The 25,335-nt window shown below is 43.9% G+C and overlaps 1 protein-coding gene across 6 annotated transcripts in view; it reads left to right on the top strand.

The window, feature by feature from the left end:
• The window catches only part of LOC105029560 (rho GTPase-activating protein 42), a 131,275-nt gene that overhangs the window by 83,236 nt on the left and 22,704 nt on the right, over positions 1-25,335 (top strand). For 3 of the 6 annotated variants that reach the window (XM_029119016.2, XM_029119011.2, XM_034291394.1), the window contains exons 5-11: positions 7,282-7,383; positions 7,888-7,998; positions 9,091-9,195; positions 11,078-11,207; positions 13,370-13,470; positions 14,047-14,156; positions 18,955-19,014. In XM_029119016.2, coding sequence (XP_028974849.1) covers positions 7,282-7,383; positions 7,888-7,998; positions 9,091-9,195; positions 11,078-11,207; positions 13,370-13,470; positions 14,047-14,156; positions 18,955-19,014 — 719 coding nt within the window. The remainder of the gene's footprint in view (positions 1-7,281; positions 7,384-7,887; positions 7,999-9,090; positions 9,196-11,077; positions 11,208-13,369; positions 13,471-14,046; positions 14,157-18,954; positions 19,015-25,335) is intronic. The other 3 variants (XM_029119021.2, XM_029119019.2, XM_029119017.2) reach the window with 2 other exon arrangements.

Raw genomic sequence — 25,335 nt, 5'->3', positions numbered from 1 at the left:
AAAAAGGTCAAATTGGCTTTCACAGCATGAGAAATCTACTGTGGTACATTCTTTTCTCTGTTTATACCTGTGTTTTGTCTTGCAATAATTGTTCCAAGGAATCAGATTTAACCAGTTACATTAGCTTAAGCGTTTAGTTTTAATAGGTAGATATTTGGCTTAACTTCCAAATGATGATCTTGAACACTACCTAAGTGTTGAACATTTTGTCGACCTTGAGAGTAAATTACTCCTTTCAAAAGACTCAAAGGTTTTTCACAAAGACTTTATTAATTCCAGATTTCATTCGAGCCCCCTGATCCCCATGTACTGTACACCACTGCTCATTTGGCCCATAGACCTGCCTGTAACAAAGTAATAGTATAGGGGGCTTCATTTCAGTTCTGATTCTTGTTCCATCTTTTAACGCGTATGGACCTAGAGCTTTAATTGAGCACATGGCCAATTACACATAAGTTTTTTCTTTGTTGACTGTGCCACAAAGATTTTACCTCAGGATGAACTGTGTCCAAGACTACTTATGAGTGAACTGTATCAACTACTTTACCTCTGGATTAACTGTGCCCAATACTTTACCTTTGGGTGAACTGAATCCAAAACTTTACTTGTGTGCAAACTGTACCCAAGACTACTTCTGGGTGAACTGTATCCAGGACTGTATCCAAGACTATGAAATCTATCCAATACTTTACATTTAGATGAACTGTATCCACAACTTTACTTCTTGGTGAACTGTATCCAAGACTTTGATTCTGGGTGAACTGTATCCAAGACTTTACTTCTGGGTGAACTGTATCCAAGACTTTACTTTTGGGTGAACTGTATTCTGGGTGAACTGTATCCAAGACTTTACTTTTGGGTGAACTGTATCCTGGGTGAACTGTATTTGGGAAAATAGAAAGAGGGCCTGCGATGTGACTTCCGCCTTTTGGTGTTAACCATGTCAACGTTGTCCTTTGACCCCTGCACAGACTCAGTCTCAGACTTGGAAAGAGAATCCTCAGACTTCCTGTTTATTAGTGTCCATCCATCTTTCCATTCCTGGTTGGAACATGGCACGCAGGTATCTGATTGATGTGAAGACTATTTTGAGAATATTATGACATATTACGTGAATGCTTTCACATATTATGTAAAAGTTGAGACATATCTTGAGATTGTTAAGTTGTATTACTTGACTATTAGGGGGATGTTTGTGAGGACTTCTTTTTTAATGTTAGGAGGTATTATTTGAATGGAGGATGTTTATAATTTGTCTGAAAATTACGTTTGTGAGTTTAGTGGGGACAAATTAGGTGAATCGTGGATGTGTGTTTTGTGCTTAATTGTTAGTGTTGAGCGGATGCTTCCTGTTTCTCTCTGTTCGTCCCTGGTTGGCAGATAACTGTGAGTTACGATGTCATAAAGTCTTGTCTGTTTGTCCATTCTCCATTTGTCCTTCTTGTCTGTCTGTCCGTCTCAACTGGCTCCAGGCTCTATCTGTCCATCTCTGTGTCAGTCTGTGTGTGTCTGTGTCCTCTGCTATCCTCTGGCAGACTTCAAAGGTTCCCTGCTGCCTTTTCAGCAGGGAGCCTGCTCTTTAAAATGCTCCTATTCCATTATGATTCCAATAAAAGCCTGAGGGGAAGACAGAGCTTCTGTCAGCAGGGACAGAGCAGTAAACATCCGGTTGGTCCTGAACGTAGCCTCTTTATGCCAGTAAAGAGTGAAAACCCGTTAATATACGTCCTGCTCTTCCTGCTGTCTGGACACCAAACTGAAGCAGAGCAGGAGTCTGCAGTGTTTAAATGACTTCATCAGACTTTCTCTCTCACTCTGTTTCTCTCTTTCATTCTGTTTCTCTCCTTCATTCTCACTCAGCTCTGATGAGGCATTCTGTTCCTGTCGTTTTTTGGAAGGCTCACTGTCTCTTGAGAGAGTGGAGGTTAGAGGGCTCGAATGCACCTCAAGCTCTTAATTTGACGTTATCCCCTGTGTGTGTGTGTGTGTGTGTGTGTGTGTGTGTGTGTGAGTGAGTGTGTGTGTGTGTGTGAGTCTGTGAGTGTGTGTGTGTGTCGGTGAATGTGTGTGTGTGTGTGTGTGAGTGAGTGAGTCGGTGAGTGTGTGTGTGTGTGTGTGTGTGTGTGTTTAAGAGAGAGAGTGTGTGTGAGTGTGTGTGTTTGTGTACCTCCCTGTCAACTACTGCATCACACCATCAGAGACCTCGGCTAATAAAAACAACTACACAAACCATGAGGGAAATTTACTTCCTGTCAACCTGATATCATGTTTATTTATCTATTTATTTTTCTGTTATCTATGTGGATTCTTCCCCTCTGAAGGAGTCCATGGGATATACATAGAGTTGATTATTTTACTCCTGTTGAAAGAAAGACCCCATGGTCCTATGCAGTCCCAGTATGTGAAATGATGTATTGATTTTTCTAGGTTGGTGATTGTGACCTTATAGTGGGGTAGCCAACTCCTCCTTCGTCTTCTCTGCTTGGGAGGATCTGATGAAGCCATGACAATGACAGTTGCCCATGCAGGGTTTCTCCAAACTGGGGGTCATGACTCCATGTGGGTTTGCATGATTTGAGAATGGGGGCATGGGAGAAACTGGAAAGAAGTAGTGCTTGGTGGACAGAAGTGGGGTTACGCAAGTGACCTCCCATACTCACAAAATGCACTTTTAATAGACAAACAATTTCAGTTTTTATCCATAAATGTTCTTCAAACTTTCTAACATTTTTTAGCAACAATATCGAATGACCTCAGTTATGGTGGATACAAGTTTGTTTCTACGGGACTTTTAAATCATAAAACACCCAGTAGGATGAGTCCTAGGACATACTGGCAGCCAATAGGATGAGTCCTAGGACATACTGGCAGCCAGTAGGATGAGTCCTAGGACATACTGGCAGCCAGTAGGATGAGTCCTAGGACATACTGGCAGCCAGTAGGATGAGTCTTAGGACATATTGGCAGCCAGTAGGGTGAGTCTTAGGACATATTGGCAGCCAGTAAGATGAGTCCTAGGACATATTGGCAGCCAGTAGGATGAGTCTTAGGCCATATTGAAAGCCAGTAGGATGAGTCTTAGGACATATTGGCAGCCAGTAGGATGAGTCCTAGGCCATATTGAAAGCCAGTAGGATGAGTCTTAGGACATATTGGCAGCCAGTAGGATGAGTCCTAGGACATATTGGCATCCAGTAGGATGAGTCCTAGGTCATAGTTGTAGTAGATAGTTTTGATCAGTTCTGGAGGTATTGTTTTAATACACAGGGATATGGAGTTAATACAGGGAGTTATGGAGTTAATACAGGGAGTTATGGAGTTAATACATGGGGTTATGGAGTTAATACAGGGAGTTATGGAGTTAATACAGGGGGTTATGGAGTTAATACTGGGGGATATGGAGTTAATACAGGGGGTTATGGAGTAAATACAGGGAGTTATGGAGTTAATACAGGGGGTTATGGAGTTAATACAGGGGGTTAAGGAGTTAATACAGGGAGTTATGGAGTTAATACAGGGGGTTATGGAGTTAATACAGGGGGTTATGGAGTTAATAAGGGGGGGTATAGAGTTAATTCAGGGAGATATGGAGTTAATACAGGGGGGTATGGAGTTAATACAGGGAGTTATGGAGTTAATACAGGGGGTTATGGAGTTAATACACGGAGTTATGGAGTTAATACAGGGAGTTATGGAGTTAATACAGGGAGTAATGTAATTAATACATGGTGATATGGAGTTAATACAGGGAGTTATGGAGTTAATACAGGGAGTTATGGAGTTAATACAGGGGGATATGGAGTTAATACAGGGAGTTATGGAGTTAATACAAGGAGTTATGGAGTTAATACAGGGGGATATGGAGTTAATACAGGGATTAATGTAATTAATACATGGGGATATGGAGTTAATTCAGGGGGTTGTGGAGTTTATACAGGGACCATGGGAAGGAAAACATAGCAAGGTTGTTTCCTCTAAATAACACATACACACCAACACTCTCTATCTCTTTCTGTCTCTCTCTTTCTCTTTTGACAGTAGACAGACAGATAGAGAGGTAAACGCACAGCCAAACAGGCAGTCATTCAGACAGATGGTTTTAACTAAGAACAGGGTTAGCTGAATGTGCTAGGTCCGACAGATCCTTTCTGCCTGGGTAGACTGGCATCCAGGCACGTTCAGACTGAAGCAGCCGCTCTAAAAGGCACCCTTCATCACCTTAGTATGATGCACTACTTTACATGGCCTGTAGTAGTCGTAGTGCGCTACATAGGGAACAGGGGGTTGTTTGGGAGCCGTGCCTCCGTGTGGATATTATTGTACATGCTTGTCTGTTGGCTCTGCTGCTGTACTTCACTCTGCCTTTGCCAGGGGCGTTCTGTGTGCTTCAGTCCTTAATTAGACACAATAGATTGAATTCAACCGGAGACTCTTCGGCAAGACGGGAGATATGTACATATAGTGAAGTGCCTCTGGACTCAGGACATGACTCGCTGTGACATGACTCGCTGTGACATGATTCGCTGTGACATCACTCGCTGTGGCAAGACTCGCTGTAACATGACTCGCTGTGGCAAGACTCGCTGTGACATGACTCGCTGTGGCAAGACTCGCTGTGACATGACTCGCTGTGACATGACTCGCTGTGACATGACTCGCTGTGACATGACTCGCTGTGGCAAGACTTGCTTTGACATAACTCATCGTGGCAAGACTCGCTGTGACATGACTCGCTGTGGCAAGACTCGCTGTGACATGACTCGCTGTGACATGACTCGCTGTGACATGACTCGCTGTGGCAAGACTCGCTGTGACATGACTCGCTGTGACATGACTCGCTGTGACATGACTCGCTGTGGCAAGACTCGCTGTGACATGACTCGCTGTGGCAAGACTCGCTGTGACATGACTCGCTGTGACATGACTCGCTGTGGCAAGACTCGCTGTGACATGACTCGCTGTGGCAAGACTCGCTGTGGCAAGACTCGCTGTGACATGATTCGCCGTGGCAAGACTCGCTGTGACATGACTCGCCGTGGCAAGACTCGCTGTGACATGACTCGCTGTGGCAAGACTCGCTGTGACATGACTCGCTGTGGCAAGACTCGCTGTGACATGACTCGCTGTGACATGACTCGCTGTGGCAAGACTCGCTGTGACATGACTCGCTGTGACATGACTCGCTGTGACATGACTCGCTGTGGCAAGACTCGCTGTGGCAAGACTCGCTGTGACATGACTCGCTGTGGCAAGACTCGCTGTGACATGACTCGCTGTGACATGACTCGCTGTGACATGACTCGCTGTGGCAAGACTCGCTGTGACATGACTCGCTGTGACATGACTCGCTGTGGCAAGACTCGCTGTGACATGACTCGCTGTGACATAACTCGCTGTGACATGACTCGCTGTGACATGACTCGCTGTGACATGATTCGCTGTGACATCACTCGCTGTGGCATGACTCGCTGTAACATGACTCGCTGTGGCAAGACTCGCTGTGACATGACTCGCTGTGGCAAGACTCGCTGTGGCAAGACTCGCTGTGACATGACTCGCTGTGACATGACTCGCTGTGGCAAGACTTGCTTTGACATAACTCATCGTGGCAAGACTCGCTGTGACATGACTCGCTGTGGCAAGACTCGCTGTGACATGACTCGCTGTGACATGACTCGCTGTGACATGACTCGCTGTGGCAAGACTCGCTGTGACATGACTCGCTGTGACATGACTCGCTGTGACATGACTCGCTGTGGCAAGACTCGCTGTGACATGACTCGCTGTGGCAAGACTCGCTGTGACATGACTCGCTGTGGCAAGACTCGCTGTGACATGACTCGCTGTGACATGACTCGCTGTGGCAAGACTCGCTGTGACATGACTCGCTGTGGCAAGACTCGCTGTGACATGACTCGCTCTGACAAGACTCGCTGTGACATGACTCGCTGTGACAAGACTCGCTCTGACAAGACTTGCTGTGACATGACTCGCTGTGACAAGACTCGCTGTGACATGACTCGCTGTGACATGACTCGCTGTGGCAAGACTCGCTGTGACATGACTCGCTGTGACATGACTCGCTGTGACATGACTCTCTGTGACATGACTCTCTGTGACATGACTCGCTGTGGCAAGACTCTCTGTGACATGACTCGCTGTGGCAAGACTCGCTGTGACATGACTCGCTGTGGCAAGACTCGCTGTGACAAGACTCGCTGTGACAAGACTCGCTGTGACAAGACTCGCTGTGACATGACTCGCTGTGACATGACTCGCTCTGACAAGACTCGCTGTGACATGACTCGCTGTGACAAGACTCGCTGTGACATGACTCGCTGTGACATGACTCACTGTGACAAGATATTCAATTTTATCCAACATACATTTGTTTGCAGCATTTATTGTGAATAAAAGTATATAGTGAAAGCCTAGAGCAGATGTCTCATTTATAGAACCCTGAGTATTAGTAAGATTATAATAATACACACTTATTAAAATAGGGAATGTACCAAATAACATTGTATTTTTATATTTGTTATTATTATTGTTATTATACTGTCAAGTTGCACGTACATTCAGTCAATTGTCATAGTCTTTTACACTGGACAATAACAGACCTACTGCTGTTCATCAGGCTGTTTTTCTTTTCAGACATTCATAAAGATGTATTATTAGTTTAGGCTGGTAAAAAGCGTCTCCCAGAAACGATACAGAAATATATGAAGGTCCTCAATAACCTTAACAGCATCTTATCATTCTTTGGCTGTAGGTCACTAGCATGACCAACACCAGTTCCTAAGAATGCAAGTACCACGGTCATTGTGAGATGCAGTTCCACCGCCCCCTAGTGTTTGTCTAGTGTCATCACACCTCAGACACATTCTGCATCATTCTGTTGTCCATGTTGGCGTACTGCTTCCACATTGTCAGAAGAAATGTGGACAACATGAATTAACCTTGATTACAGATCAGCCTGCATATCACTTGTACGTTGATGTATTTATTTGAACCAGTTCAATACTACAACTTACCACATCCCTTGGTTTCTGTTAATTTTAAAATACATTTTAAAATCCCTTGACTTGAGTTAATCAATTAAAATCCCTTGACTTGAGTTATTCAAACATAATATTTAGTGTAATTGTTTAGATATAATCATGCTTTTAAAACCATAGTTCAACGGGAGGATTAGAATCCAGGTTTTCACTTTCGAAAACCCCAGTTCTAACAGTGTTTATGTTTTGGTGTTGATGTCTGTGTTGTTCTTTCTATTTTAAGGAAGGAAAGAAGAAGTTTGACAAGGAGACAGAGAAATACTACACTGTTCTAGAGAAACACCTGGCCCTGTCCTCAAAGAAGAAAGAGACGTTCCTGCAAGAGGTAAAGACAGTAAAAACAAAGTCACTCATGATCTTGAAAAATAGGTTAGACAATGATTCTTTCCGATGTGGCCATGTTGTCAAGAGTTGATTCCCTCTTTTTCAAAGCTCCCCTTAAGCCTCTCAATCATGGTCCTCATGGACCAAAGGGATGGACATTTTAGATCTCACTTAAGCACTACAGAATACAGCAGGAAGTGATCAGCTCTTCCTCAAGTCTGTAGTGTCAACTGCATAGATACACATGTTTGGGTCCCCAGAACATGTTTGGGTCCCCAGAACACATGTTTGGGTCCCCAGAATACATGGTTGGGTCCCCAGAACACATGTTTGGGTCCCCAGAACATGTTTGGGTCCCCAGAACACATGTTTGGGTCCCCAGAACACATGTTTGCGACCCAGAACACGTTTGGGTCCCCAGAACACATGTTTGCGACCCCAGAACACATGTTTGGGTCCCCAGAACTTTGGTTGATGTTAATCCTTTGTTTTGGTCCTCCTGCAGGCTGACACACAGATTGACAAAGACCGTCAGGTTTTCTACGACGCCTCCCTGGAATACGTCTTCAAAATACAGGAGGTCCAAGAGAAGAAGAAATTTGAATTTGTGGAGCCAGTAAGTTCCACTGACTTGGTTGATAGTGTGAGGACTGACTCGTGTGGCAGTTCCAGGTGAAACCCTTAAAACCACCACTCTGAGTAAGAGCGTCAGTGACTAGCATTGAGCCAGTGTTGGCTGGTGGCGCATTTAATCAGATATAACACCTCCAGTATTAAAGCACATTTAGTTGTTATGGTCCATGAAGCCGTACAATAGTTAGGATTTAATGTTGCAATAATCATTTATTATATCTGTTGCCTAAAGAAGAATCTGTACTTGGTTTCTCTACAGTTAATGGACAATTAAATATCTTCAATCTTCATTGCCTTTCTTACATTTCACTGTTCTTCACTGACCCTTGACAGCTCCAGACCAGAATGGGTCCCATGTTTTGCCTGTTGCTGCATTCGAAATCAGTCCCATTGACCATAAAGTCCAACAGTTTGTTTAAAGTACCAACTTTCACTAAGAAAAACAATACACAGTGTCTGGTAGCTGAGGTACTGGGAGTGACATGAGCTCTTTATCTGTTAGACTGATCCTGGAACAGTTTGATAAACGGCACCTGCTAACCTCCTTCTCACCTTGTCCAAGGGAGCTGACCGCAGATCCTCCATTGTGTCTGAAGGGTTTATTGACTGTCTATGTGTGTCTGTTTGTATGTGTGTTTGTGAGTGTGTCTGTTTGTATGTGTGTTTGTGAGTGTGTCTGTTTGTGTGTCTGTTTGTGTGTGCAAGAGATACAGAGAGATAGACCATGAATAGTCTAAACTGTACAGAAGTTGAGAATATTGGAGTGCGCGACTCAATATTCCTTATGACTTTGAGAATAAAAACCTGAATTCACTGGTAAACAGTCTTCAGGTTTTTTTTCTTATTAGCAGCAGTCAAATGGAATAGCAGGACATGCAGAAATCTTTCTTTTCTTATCGATCCATATCAACAGCCTTGAAACACATTTCAAACAAGGAATCAATTCAGACTGTAGTACTTTGTCTCGTTAAAATAAATCAATCTCTAGTGTTCCTTTGTTCTGGCAAGGGTCCTGTGCCTTTTCTCCAACATGTCTGTCAGCTACTGAATTATTTCTCTTTTTGTGTCCTCCTAGCTCTTGGCATTCCTTCAGGGCCTGTTTACTTTCTACCATGAAGGCTACGAGCTTGCTCATGAGTTTGAGCCCTACAAAACGCAGCTCCAATTCAACCTGCAGAATGTAAGTCTGTCTGTTATCAAATCACACATTGTAGTTGGAATTCAATTTAGTAAACAGAACGGTTACTGGTTAAAGGCTTTAAACACTAGGCTTAGTTCAATTTAGAAAACAGAACAGTTACTGGTTAAAGGCTTTAAACACAAGTCTTAGTTCTGCTTTAATGAGCTTTAAGTCACTGACTGCCCAGTGAATCTTTACTATTATAGTCAGATGACTCAGTTTGAGTCCTACATGCAGCTCTGGAACTTCAGTTGAAACGTCAGCAGTATAGAAATATCCCACCACAACTGTGTTCACATTTGACAGCTTCCAGAGCATTCCACTCAATCCCAAAAACTCACTTTCTGCTAAACTGGAGTTGACAGCATATCGAACCCTAACTCCAGAATATGTTGATTTAGGAACATATTGATACCTAACCCTAACTCCAGAATATATTGATTCAGGAACATATTGATACCTAAACCTAACTCCAGAATATATTGATTCAGGAACATATTGATACCTAACCCTAACTCCAGAATATGTTGATTTAGGAACATATTGATACCTAACCCTAACTCCAGAATATATTGATTCAGGAACATATTGATATTCTTCAAGTGTGGAAGCCCTGGAGTTTAATTCAAACCTGTTCTTCATCTGAGATAACACGTACCCGGTTCCACCTACATACCGTTTGTCTGTCTAATGAGAGGTTCCAGATCATGGCTGAACAGCAACGGATCAATATTTCCAGAGTATGAATTGGTGCAGTGTGCTAGCTAGCCTTCTGCAGGCTGTCTGATTGTGCCGTAAAGAGGAGTGAGCGGGGCTCTCCAGAACTAACACAGAGTCTACCTGGCTCCCCTACAGACACACACACACACACACACACACACACACACTCTTCAGTAGAACTGTCACAGCTGCCACATCCCTCTCCTGGCCTCCTCATCTCGTTCTCTGACCTCACGGAGCCGAGCCTTAGGCCTTCCATTTTGCTGTGACCCAGATGTCATCGCCCTGCGCCCACTCAGTTAGTCTGTCCGTTGGGCACTGAGGGTTGTACCGTGTGGTTCACATGTAGACCGGCGCTTGTAGCCCTCTGACATCACCGCCGGGTTAGGGCAGAGGAAGCACTGATTGGCTGTCGGTGAAGTCCCATCACCGTCGTTACCCAAATCATAACGTGGTTAAAATATGAGCCATTTCTATTTACATGTAGTTTTTATTTTAAGTAATTGTGCAATAACAGGACCACGGCAACAGATGCCACAACTGTGTAGAATGAAATACCTGAGCTAACATCTATATTACCCCTATTCATACAAACACATCTGGTAATAAGGCAAAGTTACTGGAAATTCACACTCAAGCTCATGTACAATATAGAAAATAGGATCCCAAATTTGTCTTGGTAACATTTCATGCCTCTATAGAAATGTCAATGTTTTTAAATTCAGAACGTTTGCTTGTACATCAAGACCCAGAATACACAGGATACCAAAATACTGATAACACAATGTGATCTGTAAACATTTGACCTGATATAGTTAGTTCAGACATGAGGAGTTTCAGACGTTATATCAGAAGAAGGAGCTGGGCTATGTTGGACTGGGGGCTAATATGGAACACTAGGCCAGGGGGCTAATATGGAATACTAGGCCAGGGGGCTAAGATGGAATACTAGGCCAGGGGGCTAAGATGGAATACTAGGCCAGGGGGCTAAGATGGAATACTAGGCCAGGGGGCTAAGATGGAATACTAGGCCAGGGGGCTAAGATGGAATACTAGGCCAGGGGGCTAAGATAGACTGCTAGGGTAGAGGGCTAAGATGGAATACTAGGCCAGGGGGCTAAGGTTGATGACTAGGGGATCTCTTTGTGTGTGTGTGATACAGACGAGGAACAACTTTGTAAGTACGAAGCAGGAGGTGGAGAAACTCATGAAGAGAATCCGATCAGCTGACCAGGACTACAAACCCCCTGGACAGTGGACCATGGAGGGCTTCCTGTACGTCCAGGAGAAACGTGAGTCTAACCCTTGACCCCTGACCCACAACACACAGGTCATCAGTGACAGATGCTTCTCTAGACTACTTGATCCCAAAGAGACAATAACATAAAGGCCTTAAATATTAAAATATTAAATGTATTTTCATTTTTTTCCCTGAGCCTCCGTTAACTTTTGAAATGTTTAATCCGATCACATACATACAGTGGGGAGAACAAGTATGTGATACACTGCCGATTTTGCAGGTTTTCCTACTTACAAAGCATGTAGAGGTCTGTCATTTTGATCATAGGTACACTTCAACTGTGAGAGAAACTTTGTATGATTTTTAAATAATTTATTTGCATTTTATTGCATTACATAAGTATTTGATCACCTACCAACCAGTAAGAATTCTGGCTCTCACAGACCTGTTAGTTTTTCTTTAAGAAGCCCTCTACTCATTACCTGTATTTACTGCACCTGTTTGAACTTGTTACCTGTATAAAAGACACCTGTCCACACACTCAATCAAACAGACTCCAACCTCTCCACAATGGCCAAGACCAGAGGGCTGTGTAAGGACATCAGGGATAAAATTGTAGACCTGCCCAAGGCTGGGATGGGCTACAGGACAATAGGCAAGCAGCTTGGTGAGAAGGCAACAACTGTTGGCGCAATTATTAGAAAATGGAAGAAGTTCAAGATGACGGTCAATCTCCCTCGGTGTGGGGCTCCATGCAAGATCTCACCTCGTGGGGCATCAATGATCATGAGGAAGGTGAGGGATCAGCCCAGAACTACACGGCAGGACCTGGTCAATGACCTGAAGAGAGTTGGGACCACAGTCTCAAAGAAAACCATTAGTAACACTACGCTGTCATGGATTAAAATCCTGCAGCGCACGCAAGGTCCCCCTGCTCATGCCAGCGAAAGTCCAGGCTCGTCTGAAGTTTGCCAATGACCATCTGGATGATCCAGAGGAGGAATGGGAGAAGGTCATGTGGTCTGATGAGACAAAAATAGAGCTTTTTGTCTAAACTCCACTTGCCGTGTTTGGAGGAAGAAGAAGGATGAGTACAACCCCAAGAACACCATCCCAACCGTGAAGCATGGAGGTGGATGCTTTTCTGCAAAGGGGACAGGACAACTGCACCGTATTGAGGGGAGAATGGATGGGGCCATGTATCGCAACAACCTCCTTCCCTCAGTAAGAGCATTGAAGATGGATTGTGGCTGGGTCTTCCAGCATGACAAGGTACTGAAACACACAGCCAGGGCAACTAAGGAGTGGCTCCGTAAGAAGCATCTCAAGGTCCTGGAGTGGCCTAGTTAGTCTCCAGACCTGAACCCAATAGAAAATCTTTGGAGGGAGCTGAAAGTCTGTATTGCCCAGCGACAGCCCCGAAACCTGAAGGATATGGAGAAGGTCTGTATGGAGGAGTGGGCCAACATCCCTGCTGCAGTGTGTGTAAACCTGGTCAAGAACTACAGGAAACGTATGATCTCTGATATTGCAGGTTTCTGTACCAAATATTAAGTTCTGCTTTTCTGATGTATCAAATACATGCTTTGTAAGGTGGAAAACCTGCAATATCGGCAGTCTATCAAATACTTGTTCTCCCCACTGTAGCCCTGATTGGCTGATAGGCTTGTTTAGACCCCACCCCTTAGGAACTTTGTTGTTTTAGATCTGTTGAACATATTTATCTGCGGTTGAACTAGGCCCTTCACAGCACCCGAGGTGCCTTTGAAACACTCCAACTGAAATATGAGCCATGCGAAAGCAAACATCAGGTCTGCGAAGTGAGGCTCGCCTGAAGCAGTGTCGTTTTACACTTTTAATCTGTTTTCCTGGTAACTGTACAAAACAGCTTCTCCCCTATTTTCCTGGTAACTGTACAAAACAGCTTCTCCCCCATGATAATAATAAAATAATAATCTGGAACTGAAGGAAATACTCTAGCTACTCAAAACGTTATCTCTGAATGCAAACAACAACATGTTGATTCATCTGGCCAAATTATGATGTTAATTTCAGAAGTATTTTCCAGGATGTTGTGGTATTCAGGAAACAATCAGGGCTGACCTACTCTTGACCGGGCCCTCTAGTGCTTATTGTATGAACACTACAAAGGGGATAGTGGGCTGTTATGGACCCGTCTGTTCTGAGCTTGGCTGGGACGCATGTTTCTTTCAGGGCCTCTGGGATGTACCTGGACACGACATTACTGCACTTATGAGAAGGGCAGCAAAACCTTCAGCATGACCAACTTTGAAACCAAGTCATCTGGCAAACAGGTATGTGTGCTTGATACTTGACAGGTAAATGTCATTCATGAGGTTTTTTCCAGACTATTCCACCTTACAAGGAAAGGCCTTATAGCCCAGGTCTAAGTTGTGTCTTATAGCCCAGGTCTAAGTTGTGTCTTATAGCCCAGGTCTAAGTTGTGTCTTATAGCCCAGGTCTAATGTGTGTCTTACGGCCCAGGTCTAAGGTGTGTCTTATAGCCCAGGTCTAATGTGTGTCTTACGGCCCAGGTCTAAGTTGTGTCTTATAGCCCAGGTCTAAGTTGTGTCTTATAGCCCAGGTCTAAGGTGTGTCTTATGGCCCATGTTTAAGGTGTGTCTTATACCCTAGGACTAAGGTGTGTCCTATAGCCCCAGGCAAATGTGTGCCTTATTGCCCAGGGCTAATGTGTGCCTTATAGCCCAGGGCTAATTTGTGCCTTATAGCCTAGGGGTATTCAGACCGTTTTAAGAAGTGCGTATGGACTGATGAGGCAATTTTTAGGCGTTGTGGATCATGGGCCCACAAACATTAACTGTTTTCACAAGCAACAATAAGCCCCTCCCATTTCCACCATTGTTTTCTAGAATGGTCTTGTGGTGAATCCTACTGAGATGTTCAAGCTGAAGTCCTGCATCCGGAGGAAGACCGATTCCATCGACAAACGCTTTTGCTTTGACATCGAGGTGGTGGAGAGGTCTGTTTTCCTTATTTGTGTGAATTATATTATTAGGTTAACATGCCCATATTTACCCCACTGACCCCAGATCAGTCTGTGCTTCGGCCAACCCAACTTATGCATGTGCAGATGTTGAATTTTAATCATACTACAGGAATTCTGCATACAAAAGTTTAAAAGGTTATAAATGTACACTTGCAATCTATTTACTTTAATCTAAATGAAAATGTATCAATCAGTATGAAAATAATATTGCATACTTTGATTTAGCATGAAATTGAGATGCTCCCTCTGTGTCTACACAGTATATGTAACTCAAGCCTGCCTTATTTAGGTCATTAACATAACCTTAACCACACTACCTATCTACAGTTCCGGAACAAATTCCTCACTCAAAAATTTCCTTTTCAACCTTTTTGGAAAGGAAAGAAAAAGGTGCAGTGGTCTCTTCATTTTTTCCGGAGCTGTAGATTGAAAACATGAACATAGAACATAGAACATAGAAAACATGAACAAACAGAACAACCCATCTAGATTAAAATCATCAACACAACAGTATTATACTTCTATTGAATGAAAACATGAACATAACAGAACTGCCTGCAGTATGTAGAATAAAACATGAATGTTACAGAACTGCCTGGAAGAAATCTACAGTACCTTCTGAAAGTATTCAGACACCTTCACTTTCTTCAAATTATTTTTTGCTAAGACTGAATTCATAATTGATTTAATTTATTGTCTTGCCATCATTCTGTACACCATGCACTACAGTGAGGACATTTTCTTTGATCCCCTGCTGATTTTGTATGTTTGCCCACTGACAAAGAAATGATCAGTCTATAATGTTATGGTAGGTTTATTTGAACGGTGAGAGACAGAATAAAAAATAAAAAACTCATGTCAAACATTTTATAAATTTCTATCTCCCAGGTGTCTTTTATACACACTCCTAAAGGGAGTCCTCCTAATCTCAGGTTGTCACCTGTATAAAAGACACCTGTCCACAGAAGCAATCAATCAATCAGATTCCAAACTTTCCACCATGGCCAAGACCAAAGAGATGTCCAAGGATGTAAGGGACAAGATTGTAGACCTACACAAGGCTGGAATAGGCTACAAGACCATCGCCAAGCAGCTTGGTGAGAAGGTGACAACAGTTGGTGCAATTATTCACAAATGGAAGAAACAGAAAATAACTGTCAATCTCCCTCAGTCTGGGGCTCCATGCAAGATCTCACTTCGTGGAGTTACAATGATCATGAGAATAATGAAGGAATCAGCCCAGAACTACACAGGAGGATTTTGTCAGCGATCTCAAGGCAGCTGGGACCATAGTCACCAAGAAAACAATTGGTAACACACTATGCCGTGAAGGACTGAAATCCTGCAGCGACCGCAAGGTCCCCCTGCTCAAGAAAGCACATATACAGGCCCGTCTGAAGTTTGCCAAACTCTCCTCTGAACATCTGAATGATTCAGCGGAGAACTGGGTGAAAGTGTTGTGGTCATATCAGACCAAAATCGAGCTCTTTGTCATCAACTCCACTTGCCGTGTTTGGAGGCGGAGGAATGCTACATATGACCCCAAGAACACCATCCCCACCGTCAAACATGGAGGTGGAAACATTATGCTTTGGGGGTGTTTTTCTGATCAAATTATAGACTGATCATTTCTTTGTCAGTGGGCAAACTTACAAAATCAGCAGGGGATCAAATCATTTCAAATAGTTTCCCTCACCGTAAAACTACAATGGAAAAACACATTATTTGAAATTTGTGCCAATTATTTTAAAATAAAAAAACTTTAATATTCTGTACCTAAGTATTCTCTTGGCCATGACACTGCTAATAACCTACATACTGAGCATATATGCATTGTGTTGAGGCATGGATCTGAGGAAGGTTATTAAAAATTCTCAAGAGCACAGTGGGCTCCATCATTGAAGGTGTCCAGGATCACAGTGGGCTCCATCATTGAAGGTGTCCAGGATCACAGTGGGCTCCATCATTGAAGGTGTCCAGGATCACAGTGGGCTCCATTATTGAAGGTGTCCAGGATCACAGTGGGCTCCATTATTGAAAGTTCCCAGGATCACAGTGGGCTTCATCATTGAAGGTGTCCAGGATCACAGTGGGCTCCATCATTGAAAGTTCCCAGGATCACAGTGGGCTCCATCATTGAAGGTGTCCAGGATCACAGTGGGCTCCATCATTGAAGGTGTCCAGGATCACAGTGGGCTCCATCATTGAAGGTGTCCAGGATCACAGTGGGCTCCATCATTGAAAGTTCCCAGGATCACAGTGGGCTTCATCATTGAAGGTGTCCAGGATCACAGTGGGCTCCATCATTGAAGGTGTCCAGGATCACAGTGGGCTCCATCATTGAAGGTGTCCAGGATCACAGTGGGCTCCATCATTGAAGGTGTCCAGGATCACAGTGGGCTCCATCATTGAAGGTGTCCAGGATCACAGTGGGCTCCATCATTGAAAGTTCCCAGGATCACAGTGGGCTCCATTATTGAAAGTTCCCAGGATCACAGTGGGCTCCATTATTGAAAGTTCCCAGGATCACAGTGGGCTCCATCATTGAAGGTGTCCAGGATCACAGTGGGCTCCATTATTGAAAGTTCCCAGGATCACAGTGGGCTCCATTATTGAAAGTTCCCAGGATCACAGTGGGTTCCATTATTGAAAGTTCCCAGGATCACAGTGGGCTCCATCATTAAGGAATCTTTTTTCACAATTTGGAACCACCAAGACTCTTCCTAGTGCTGGCTGTCTGATCAAACTAAGTAAACAGGCAAGACGGGAGTTTCTGCTACAAAATCTGGCCTCTATGTTAGAATGGCTAGATGGATGCCACTGCTATGTTAAAGGTATATGACATGACACGTGAAGTTTGCCAAACAGGGACTCTGAGAGTATGAGGAGAAATATTGTCTGTCTGATGAGACTGAAATCAACTATTGGGCCTGAATACCAAGAGCAACATCTGTCGAAAACCAAGTACTGCTCATTGACGAGCGCTTGCTGCCGCTCACGTGGGGGGTGATCGAGGTGCCCCAGGTGTGCCCGGTGCCAGCTCCAAGGCGTTGGGCAACGCCTCAAGTGGGGCCTTAAAAAGCCCTCCTGGACGTCGGCAGGTGTGAGGACTGGTGGGGTTTCCATGACCCGCCGTACCTGGTCTCACTGCCAGTGGTGGAGCCCCCCCGCAGCGCCCTCTCTTCCCCTGCCTGTTTTTCTCCCGCCCTCCCATGCGGGTGTGTTTTAGGCTCCGTCTGGAAGCCGGGGCTTTGGAGGGGGGGGGGGGGTACTGGGACGGTGAGGTGACAGACAGCTCCGTCATCTCCCGCTTTTCCCAGTTTATGAACTCACCCCGGACTCCTTCATTTGTCTGGTCTCCAATTGTCACTCACACCAGGTCCCAATTAAGTCATCAGTATGTGTTTAAATGTTGCTCCTCTCCTCCCCTCATTTGTAGGTCATTGTTCCATGTCGCCGTTTGCGTTCGTCTGTGGTGAGTTTTTGCTGCATAGCCAGTGTTGAAGTGGTCAGTGTTATTTTAATTAAATTCACAAACATCGACTGCCACTCTGCCTGCGCCTGGTTCCTTCCTCTCAACCACTACACCAACCCTGACACCTGGCCAATACTATCCTTACAGTGAAGCATGGTGGGTAATACCACCCTTTCAGCGAAGCATGGTGGGTAATACCACCCTTTCAGCAAAGCACGGTGGGTAATACCATCCTTACAGCGAAGCATGGTGGTTGGAGCATCATTCTATGGGAGTGCTCCTCTGCTGCAGGGACTGGGAGACTGGTGGAATACCTGATCCAGAGCACACAGATCTTCCAACTGGGGCGAAGACTCATCTTTCAGAATGACAGTGACCCAAAGCACACAGCCAAGAAAATGCTGGAGTGTCTTCAGGACCACATTAAACATCTGTTTGGAAACCAGTTCACCAACACTTCCAATCCAATCCAATCTGTAACTTGAGAGGATCTACAAGGAAATATAGGAGAAACTGCCCAAATTCAGGTGAACAGAATTGGTGGAGGCATTCCTAAGATGAGTCGACGCTGTGATCACTGCTGAAGGCATGTCTGAAAAAGGCCTGAATAAAACGAGTCAGGAGATATTTAACCTTTTTTTTTTTATATAAATTGGCCCAGATAGTTTCTTAAATCGCTTTGTCATTGTGTTTTTTTGTAGAGATTGACCATTCTTTTTTTTATTTATCTGAACACTTTCAGAAGGCACTTTAAAAATTATGAAGTATATTACAATGAACAGGGCTGTTTAATTATAACGGTCATAGGTACGTGGATAGGAGGAAATTAAGAGGCTGTGGTTATAATGTTAATTGAGGTATTCATTATTAATATATATGATTACAGCTATGACCCAGTAGTCATTCTAGGGATAACTGTTATCAGTTGGCCTGCTGTAGACACTGGAAACTAATTGCACTGTTATGGGGTTTTGAAAAGACAGGCGCCAGCTGTAGAAAACTGCTTTTGATTAGTAATTTAAAACTCCCTGTTTAACCCTTTTTGCAGTGTTATTAGCTGCTACAGGCATTTTTTTGTAGATGTGTTCAGACGTTTTCAGCTCTGTTTGTGCATCTGTTTGTGTCTTGCATGCTCTTGACAGCGTCTCCTAACTCAATGTAAGTGCTGGTCTCCTTTATAAAGAGATTTTAGTATTTTCTATCATTGTACCCATTTCTCCCATTCTCTCTCTCTTTCTCCCTCCCTCTCTCTATCTCTCTCTCTCTCTCTCTCTCTGTGTTCTCATGTCAATGTAGAACTGACTTCTGTCATGGAACTCTTTTCAGACCGCTTCAGTTAAAGTTCTGTAAAGTGCGGTATGTGACTTGTTACTGTAATGTTGCTGTTCCTTCCCTCCCTTAGAAGTCTGCATGATGATGCATGTCTGGAAGGCTGATAGTCCTTTCCCTTCATTCACTCACTGATTATCTCAAAACTCACAACTTTCCATAAAATACATTGGTGTTCTATCTCCTTTTAGCCCACAAAATCAGACGTCATCAATCATGTTTTCCTTTTGAACAATTTATCACTCTGAGCATTATTCTAATAATTGACAGATTTTGGGAATAACGAATTGAAATCAATGTGTTTCAAATTTTTCACTTTTCAGATATTGTTTCAGATTTTATTTCAGAGCCCTCTACTCTCTATGTTTCATACATCCTTGGTACATTAGGACTGTTTGAAGGACATGGAAGGGCAGTGATTCACTAGGACTGTTTGAAGGACATGGAAGGGCAGTGATTCACTAGGACTGTTTGAAGGACATGGGAGGGCAGTGATTCACTAGGACTGTTTGAAGGACATGGGAGGGCAGTGATTCACTAGGACTGTTTGAAGGACATGGGAGGGTAGTGATTCACTAGGACTGTTTGAAGGACATGGGAGGGCAGTGATTCACTAGGACTGTTTGAAGGACATGGGAGGGCAGTGATTCACTAGGACTGTTTGAAGGACATGGGAGGGCAGTGATTCACTAGGACTGTTTGAAGGACATGGGAGGGCAGTGATTCACTAGGACTGTTTGAAGGACATGGGAGGGTAGTGATTCACTAGGACTGTTTGAAGGACATGGGAGGGCAGTGATTCACTAGGACTGTTTGAAGGACATGGGAGGGCAGTGATTCACTAGGACTGTTTGAAGGACATGGGAGGGCAGTGATTCACTAGGACTGTTTGAAGGACATGGGAGGGCAGTGATTCACTAGGACTGTTTGAAGGACATGGGAGGGCAGTGATTTACTAGGACTGTTTGAAGGACATGGAAGGGCAGTGATTCACTCAGACTGTTTGAAGGACATGGGAGGGCAGTGATTCACTAGGACTGTTTGAAGGACATGGGAGGGCAGTGATTCACTAGGACTGTTTGAAGGACATGGGAGGGCAGTGATTCACTAGGACTGTTTGAAGGACATGGGAGGGCAGTGATTTACTAGGACTGTTTGAAGGACAGGGCAGTGATTCACTCAGACTGTTTGAAGGACAGGGCAGTGATTCACTCAGACTGTTTGAAGGACAGGGCAGTGATTCACTCCGACTGTTTGAAGGACAGGGCAGTGGGGACAACAGATTCAGATGTAATTTGAGCAAATTTAACCTGTCATCCTGCCGCAAAAATATGCAAGGAAAAATTTTACGTTTCATTACAGAAATTCAGATCAGAATTCAGATGATTCTCGAAGTCACACGGTCAAATTAATGAGTGTCACATCGTCAGCTTTTTCCCTGCAATGTGAAATATACACAGCAAATTATTGAATTGAATTAAATGAACACTGTTCAGAGTGGGTGCATACATCATCCATAACATTATGACCACCTGCCTAATGTTGTATAGGTCCCCCTTTTGCCACCAAAACAGCCCTGTAAGTTGCGAGGTGGGGCCTCTATGGATCAGACCTTTTTGTCAAGCACATCCCACAGATGCTCGATTGGATTAAGATCTGGGGAATTTGGAGGCCAAGCCAACACGTTGTCGTGTTCCTCAAACCTTTCCTGAACCATTTTTGCATTGTGGCAGGGCGCATTATCCTGCCGAAAGAGGCCAATGCCATCAGGGAATACCATTGCCATGAAAGGGTGCACATGGTCTGCAACAATGCTTAGGTAGGTGGTACGTGTCAAAGTAACATCCACATGAATGGCAGGACCCATGGTTTCCCAGCAGAACATTGCCCGTAGCATCACACTGCCTCTGGCCTGCCTTCTTCCCATAGTGCATCCTGGTACCATGTGCTTTCCAGGAAAGTGACACACACGCACCTGGCCATCCACGTGATGTAAAAGGAAACGTGATTCATCAGACCAGGCCACCTTCTTCCATTGCTCCGTGGTCCAGTTCTGATGCAAATATGCCCATTGTAGGCACTTTCAGCAATGGACAGGGGTCAGGATGGGCACCCTGAATGGTGCACCCTACACAGCCCCATATGAAAAAATTGCGATGTACTGTGTGTTCTGACACCTACAATTTGAGCTACAGTAGCTCATCTGTTGGATCGGAACACACGGGCCAGCCTTCACTCCCCACATGCATCAGTGAGCCTTGGCCGCCCATGACCCTGTCGCCGGTTCACCACTTTTCCTCCATTGGACCACTTTTGAAAGGTACTGACCACTGCAGACCGGGAACAACTCACAAGGGCTGCAGTTTTGGAGATGCTCTGACCCAGTCGTCTAGCCATCACAATTTGGCCCTTGTCAAAGTCACTCAGATCCTTACACTTGCCCATATTTCCTGCTTTTAACACATCAACTTTGAGGACAGTATGTTCACTTGCTGCCTAATTTGTCCCACCCACTGACAGGTGCCATGATAACGAGATTATCAGTGTTATTCACTTCACCTGTCAGTGGTCATAATGTTATGGCTGATTGGGGTATATCCACTGAAACAGGTGTTAGTACAACACTGGGTTATGTTAAACCATATAATATACACTCACCTAAAGGATTATTAGGAACACCATACTAATACTGTGTTTGACCCCCTTTCGCCTTCAGAACTGCCTTAATTCTACGTGGCATTGATTCAATAAGGTGCTGAAAACATTCTTTAGAAATTTTGGCCCTTATTGATAGGATAGCATCTTGCAGTTGATGGAGATTTGTGGGATGCACATCCAGGGCACGAAGCTCCCGTTCCACCACATCCCAAAGATGCTCTATTGGGTTGAGATCTGGTGACTGTGGGGGCCATTTCTGTACAGTGAACTCATTGTCATGTTCAAGAAACCAATTTGAAATGATTCGAGCTTTGTGACATGGTGCATTATCCTACTGGAAGTAGCCATCAGAGGATGGGTACATGGTGGTCATAAAGGGATGGACATGGTCAGAAACAATGCTCAGGTAGGCCGTGACATTTAAACGATGCCCAATTGGCACTAAGGGGCCTAAAGTGTGCCAAGAAATCATCCCCCACACCATTTCACCACCACCACCAGCCTGCACAGTGGTAACAAGGCATGATGGATCCATGTTCTTATTCTGTTTACGCCAAATTCCGACTCTACCATCTGAATGTCTTAACAGAAATCGAGACTCATCAGACCAGGCAACATTCTTCCAATCTTCAACTGTCCAATTTTGGTGAGCTCGTGCAAATTGTAGCCTCTTTTTCCTATTTGTACGTGTGCGTGTTGTGGCTTCACAAATGCTTTGCTGCATACCTCGGTTGTAACGAGTGGTTATTTCAGTCAAAGTTGCTCTTCTATCAGCTTGAATCAGTCGGCCCATCTAGCATCAACAAGGCATTTTCGCCCACAGGACTGCTGCATACTGGATGTGTTTCCCTTTTCACACCATTCTTTGTAAACCCTAGAAATGGTTGTGCGTGAAAATCCCAGTAACTGAGCAGATTGTGAAATACTGATTAAATCACCTTTCTTTTCCATTCAGACATTCAGTTTGGAGTTCAGGAGATTGTCTTGACCAGGACCACACCCCTAAATGCATTGAAGCAACTGCCATGTGATTGGTTGATTAGATAATTGCATTAATGAGAAATTGAACAGGTGTTCCTAATAATCCTTTAGGTGAGTGTAATATGTTTCTGATGAATTGTGGAGATTTCTACAATAATGTATTTATTAGTGACAGAGACATTGTTGCATTCATCCAGCCTGGTAACTTGTTCGATATTCCAAATCAATTTTGTTTTGTGTTAAAGACTTCGAGGTTGAGTAGGCATGTAGCATACTGGGGTAGCTTTTCAAAACTCCTTGCCAATCAGTGACAGAAACTCCTTACTCTTATTCTACCCTCCCATGAGCTCTGCTGCCGGCAGCAAAGGAAGCTATTTGGCTAACCTGTCCAACGTGGGTAAATGCCAAATCCAAAGTAAGGTATGGCTATTCCAGTCATATTGTCAGGAAATCCATTGTACAGAGGCAGGTTTAGGCAAACACCACATCACAGAGGCAGGATGAGGCAAACACCACAGCACAGAGGCAGGATGAGGCAAACACCACAGCACAGAGGCAGGATGAGGGAAACACCACAGCACAGAGGCAGGATTATGCAAACACCGCAGCACAGAGGCAGGATGAGGGAAACACCACAGCACAGAGGCAGGATGAGGCAAACACCACAGCACAGAGGCAGGATGAGGCAAACAACACAGCACAGAGGCAGGATTATGCAAACACCACAGCACAGAGGCAGGATGAGGCAAACACCACAGCACAGAGGCAGGATGAGGCAAACACCACACCACAGAGGCAGGATTATGCAAACACCACAGCACAGAGGCAGGATGAGGCAAACACCACAGCACAGAGGCAGGATGAGGCAAACACCACAGCACAGAGGCAGGATGAGGCAAACACCACAGCACAGAGGCAGGATGAGGCAACACCACAGCACAGAGGCAGCATGAGGCAAACACCACAGCACGAAGGCAGGATTAGGCAAACACAACTGCACAGAGGCAATTGCCAGTTCAGTTCAAGCCAGTTCAAGCATACTTTTCTCAGTGGGTCTTTTTGTTGAGTGGCTCCTCTTAATGACGCTAACAGTTGTGCATTGTGGGTAGTTTTGAAAACATAAGAAAATCAATAAAAAAATAAAATAATAGAACACTATAAATATCTATAAAGTTATATGGAACCAGTTATTGTCTAGATTGTAGGTGAATGCTGTTAGGGCCTTAGTTAGTTTTTGCATATTAGACCTCATCCAGACAGATGTTTTGATCAAAGTTCAATTTTTTAGATTTATTTGCCTGCTAAAAGTAAGTCTGACTAGCTAAAAACTGAGAAATCCCTTTAATGCATGTTGACCACGCTGTTTTGTTTCTTTGAGTCAAATCCCTTGCTACCTCACTTTTAATCACGTAGTACCACAAAGTAGTGCAGCTGTCTTCACCTCTGAACTAAGCATGGACAATAACTCCTGTTTTACTGACTGGTAACTCATTCATCACCTGAAACATCTGATGCCACAGTGTGCTTGTTCTAACCCCTCAAGCGACATGGGACCTCATGGTCAGACGTATATTTTAGGACATCGTCAGGCTCAAGCCTCACCCCTCACCCTGGAGTATAATGGCATTGGCCTTATTGCTGTTGAGACATCACTTACGTATTTTCGACATACTTTTCTATCAGGGGTGGGAGGCTGTACGTCTGTAATCCTAACCCCAGGTTGTGGACATGAGGCTTGCAGTTTAGTTGGTCTTAAAATGGATCCCATGTTTTCTTCTCCAGCTCAGCCTTTCATCCTCATTGCATTAAACAGGCTGTCTGTGTTGCCTGCCTTCACAGTGGAATCAGCCTTTACGTTTAATAGCAACATCACAATGGGAGCCAGCGCTAACTGTAGCTGGTGGAGATTCACTCATGTTAGCAGCCATGTAAGGCTCTGCATGAAGAGATACATCTGTTTTGGTTTACTTTAAGTGTACGTGTTAAACCATTTATAAGCCATTTAAGTGTGTGTTAGCCATGTATTAATCGTCAGACGCATCTTTTTACTAATGATTTCTGAAGTATTTTTCCTGCCCCTAATGTGTTCATGCTTGAGAAAAATACTCTATTAATGTTTTGAACTGACCAGTTTATTTGGTTGTCATTCCAGCAGTACATGTTAAAAAAAATTATGTACAGCACATATATACATTTCATGTTGTATATAAATATTTTGCTGTCAAACAATTAAACTAAATTACGTTTTAATTAGTTACATATTCTTAAGTAGTTAATATGTAGTGATTAATAAAACATTTGGAATATGTTTACATTTGTTCCTAAATGAACAATGTTTTGTTTAAAAAGCTGTGTGTTATGTAAAATACCTACTGTGTTTTATGTGAACTATGGACAGTGCTTGACTTGGGATTAATTAAGTGCAGGTGCTGTATTTTTTATCAAACCAGGGTGTCACAGGCCATGCCTTTTAAATGCCTCCTCAAATTCCCAGAACTACTTGCACCATGTATTTGTAGTCCATGTAGATCTAAAAGGTTGCCAGTCACACCATAGTCCTAACATCTCTTGTCATTGTTCTCTTGTTAATGCACCAAGTACCTTAACTGCTACTTTAGACTCGTTTATAAAACACATGTCAGCCTCTCTTATCTGGAGCTGCAGGTTGTGCAGGCATTTGATCCAACACTGAATCACAACGAAGCTTTT

This window comes from Esox lucius, chromosome 1 (genome assembly GCF_011004845.1).
Source record: "Esox lucius isolate fEsoLuc1 chromosome 1, fEsoLuc1.pri, whole genome shotgun sequence".
Classification (NCBI taxonomy): Eukaryota; Metazoa; Chordata; class Actinopteri; order Esociformes; family Esocidae; genus Esox; species Esox lucius.
Note: the sequence above shows the minus strand (reverse complement) of the source record. Positions and strands in the feature narration are given on the sequence as shown.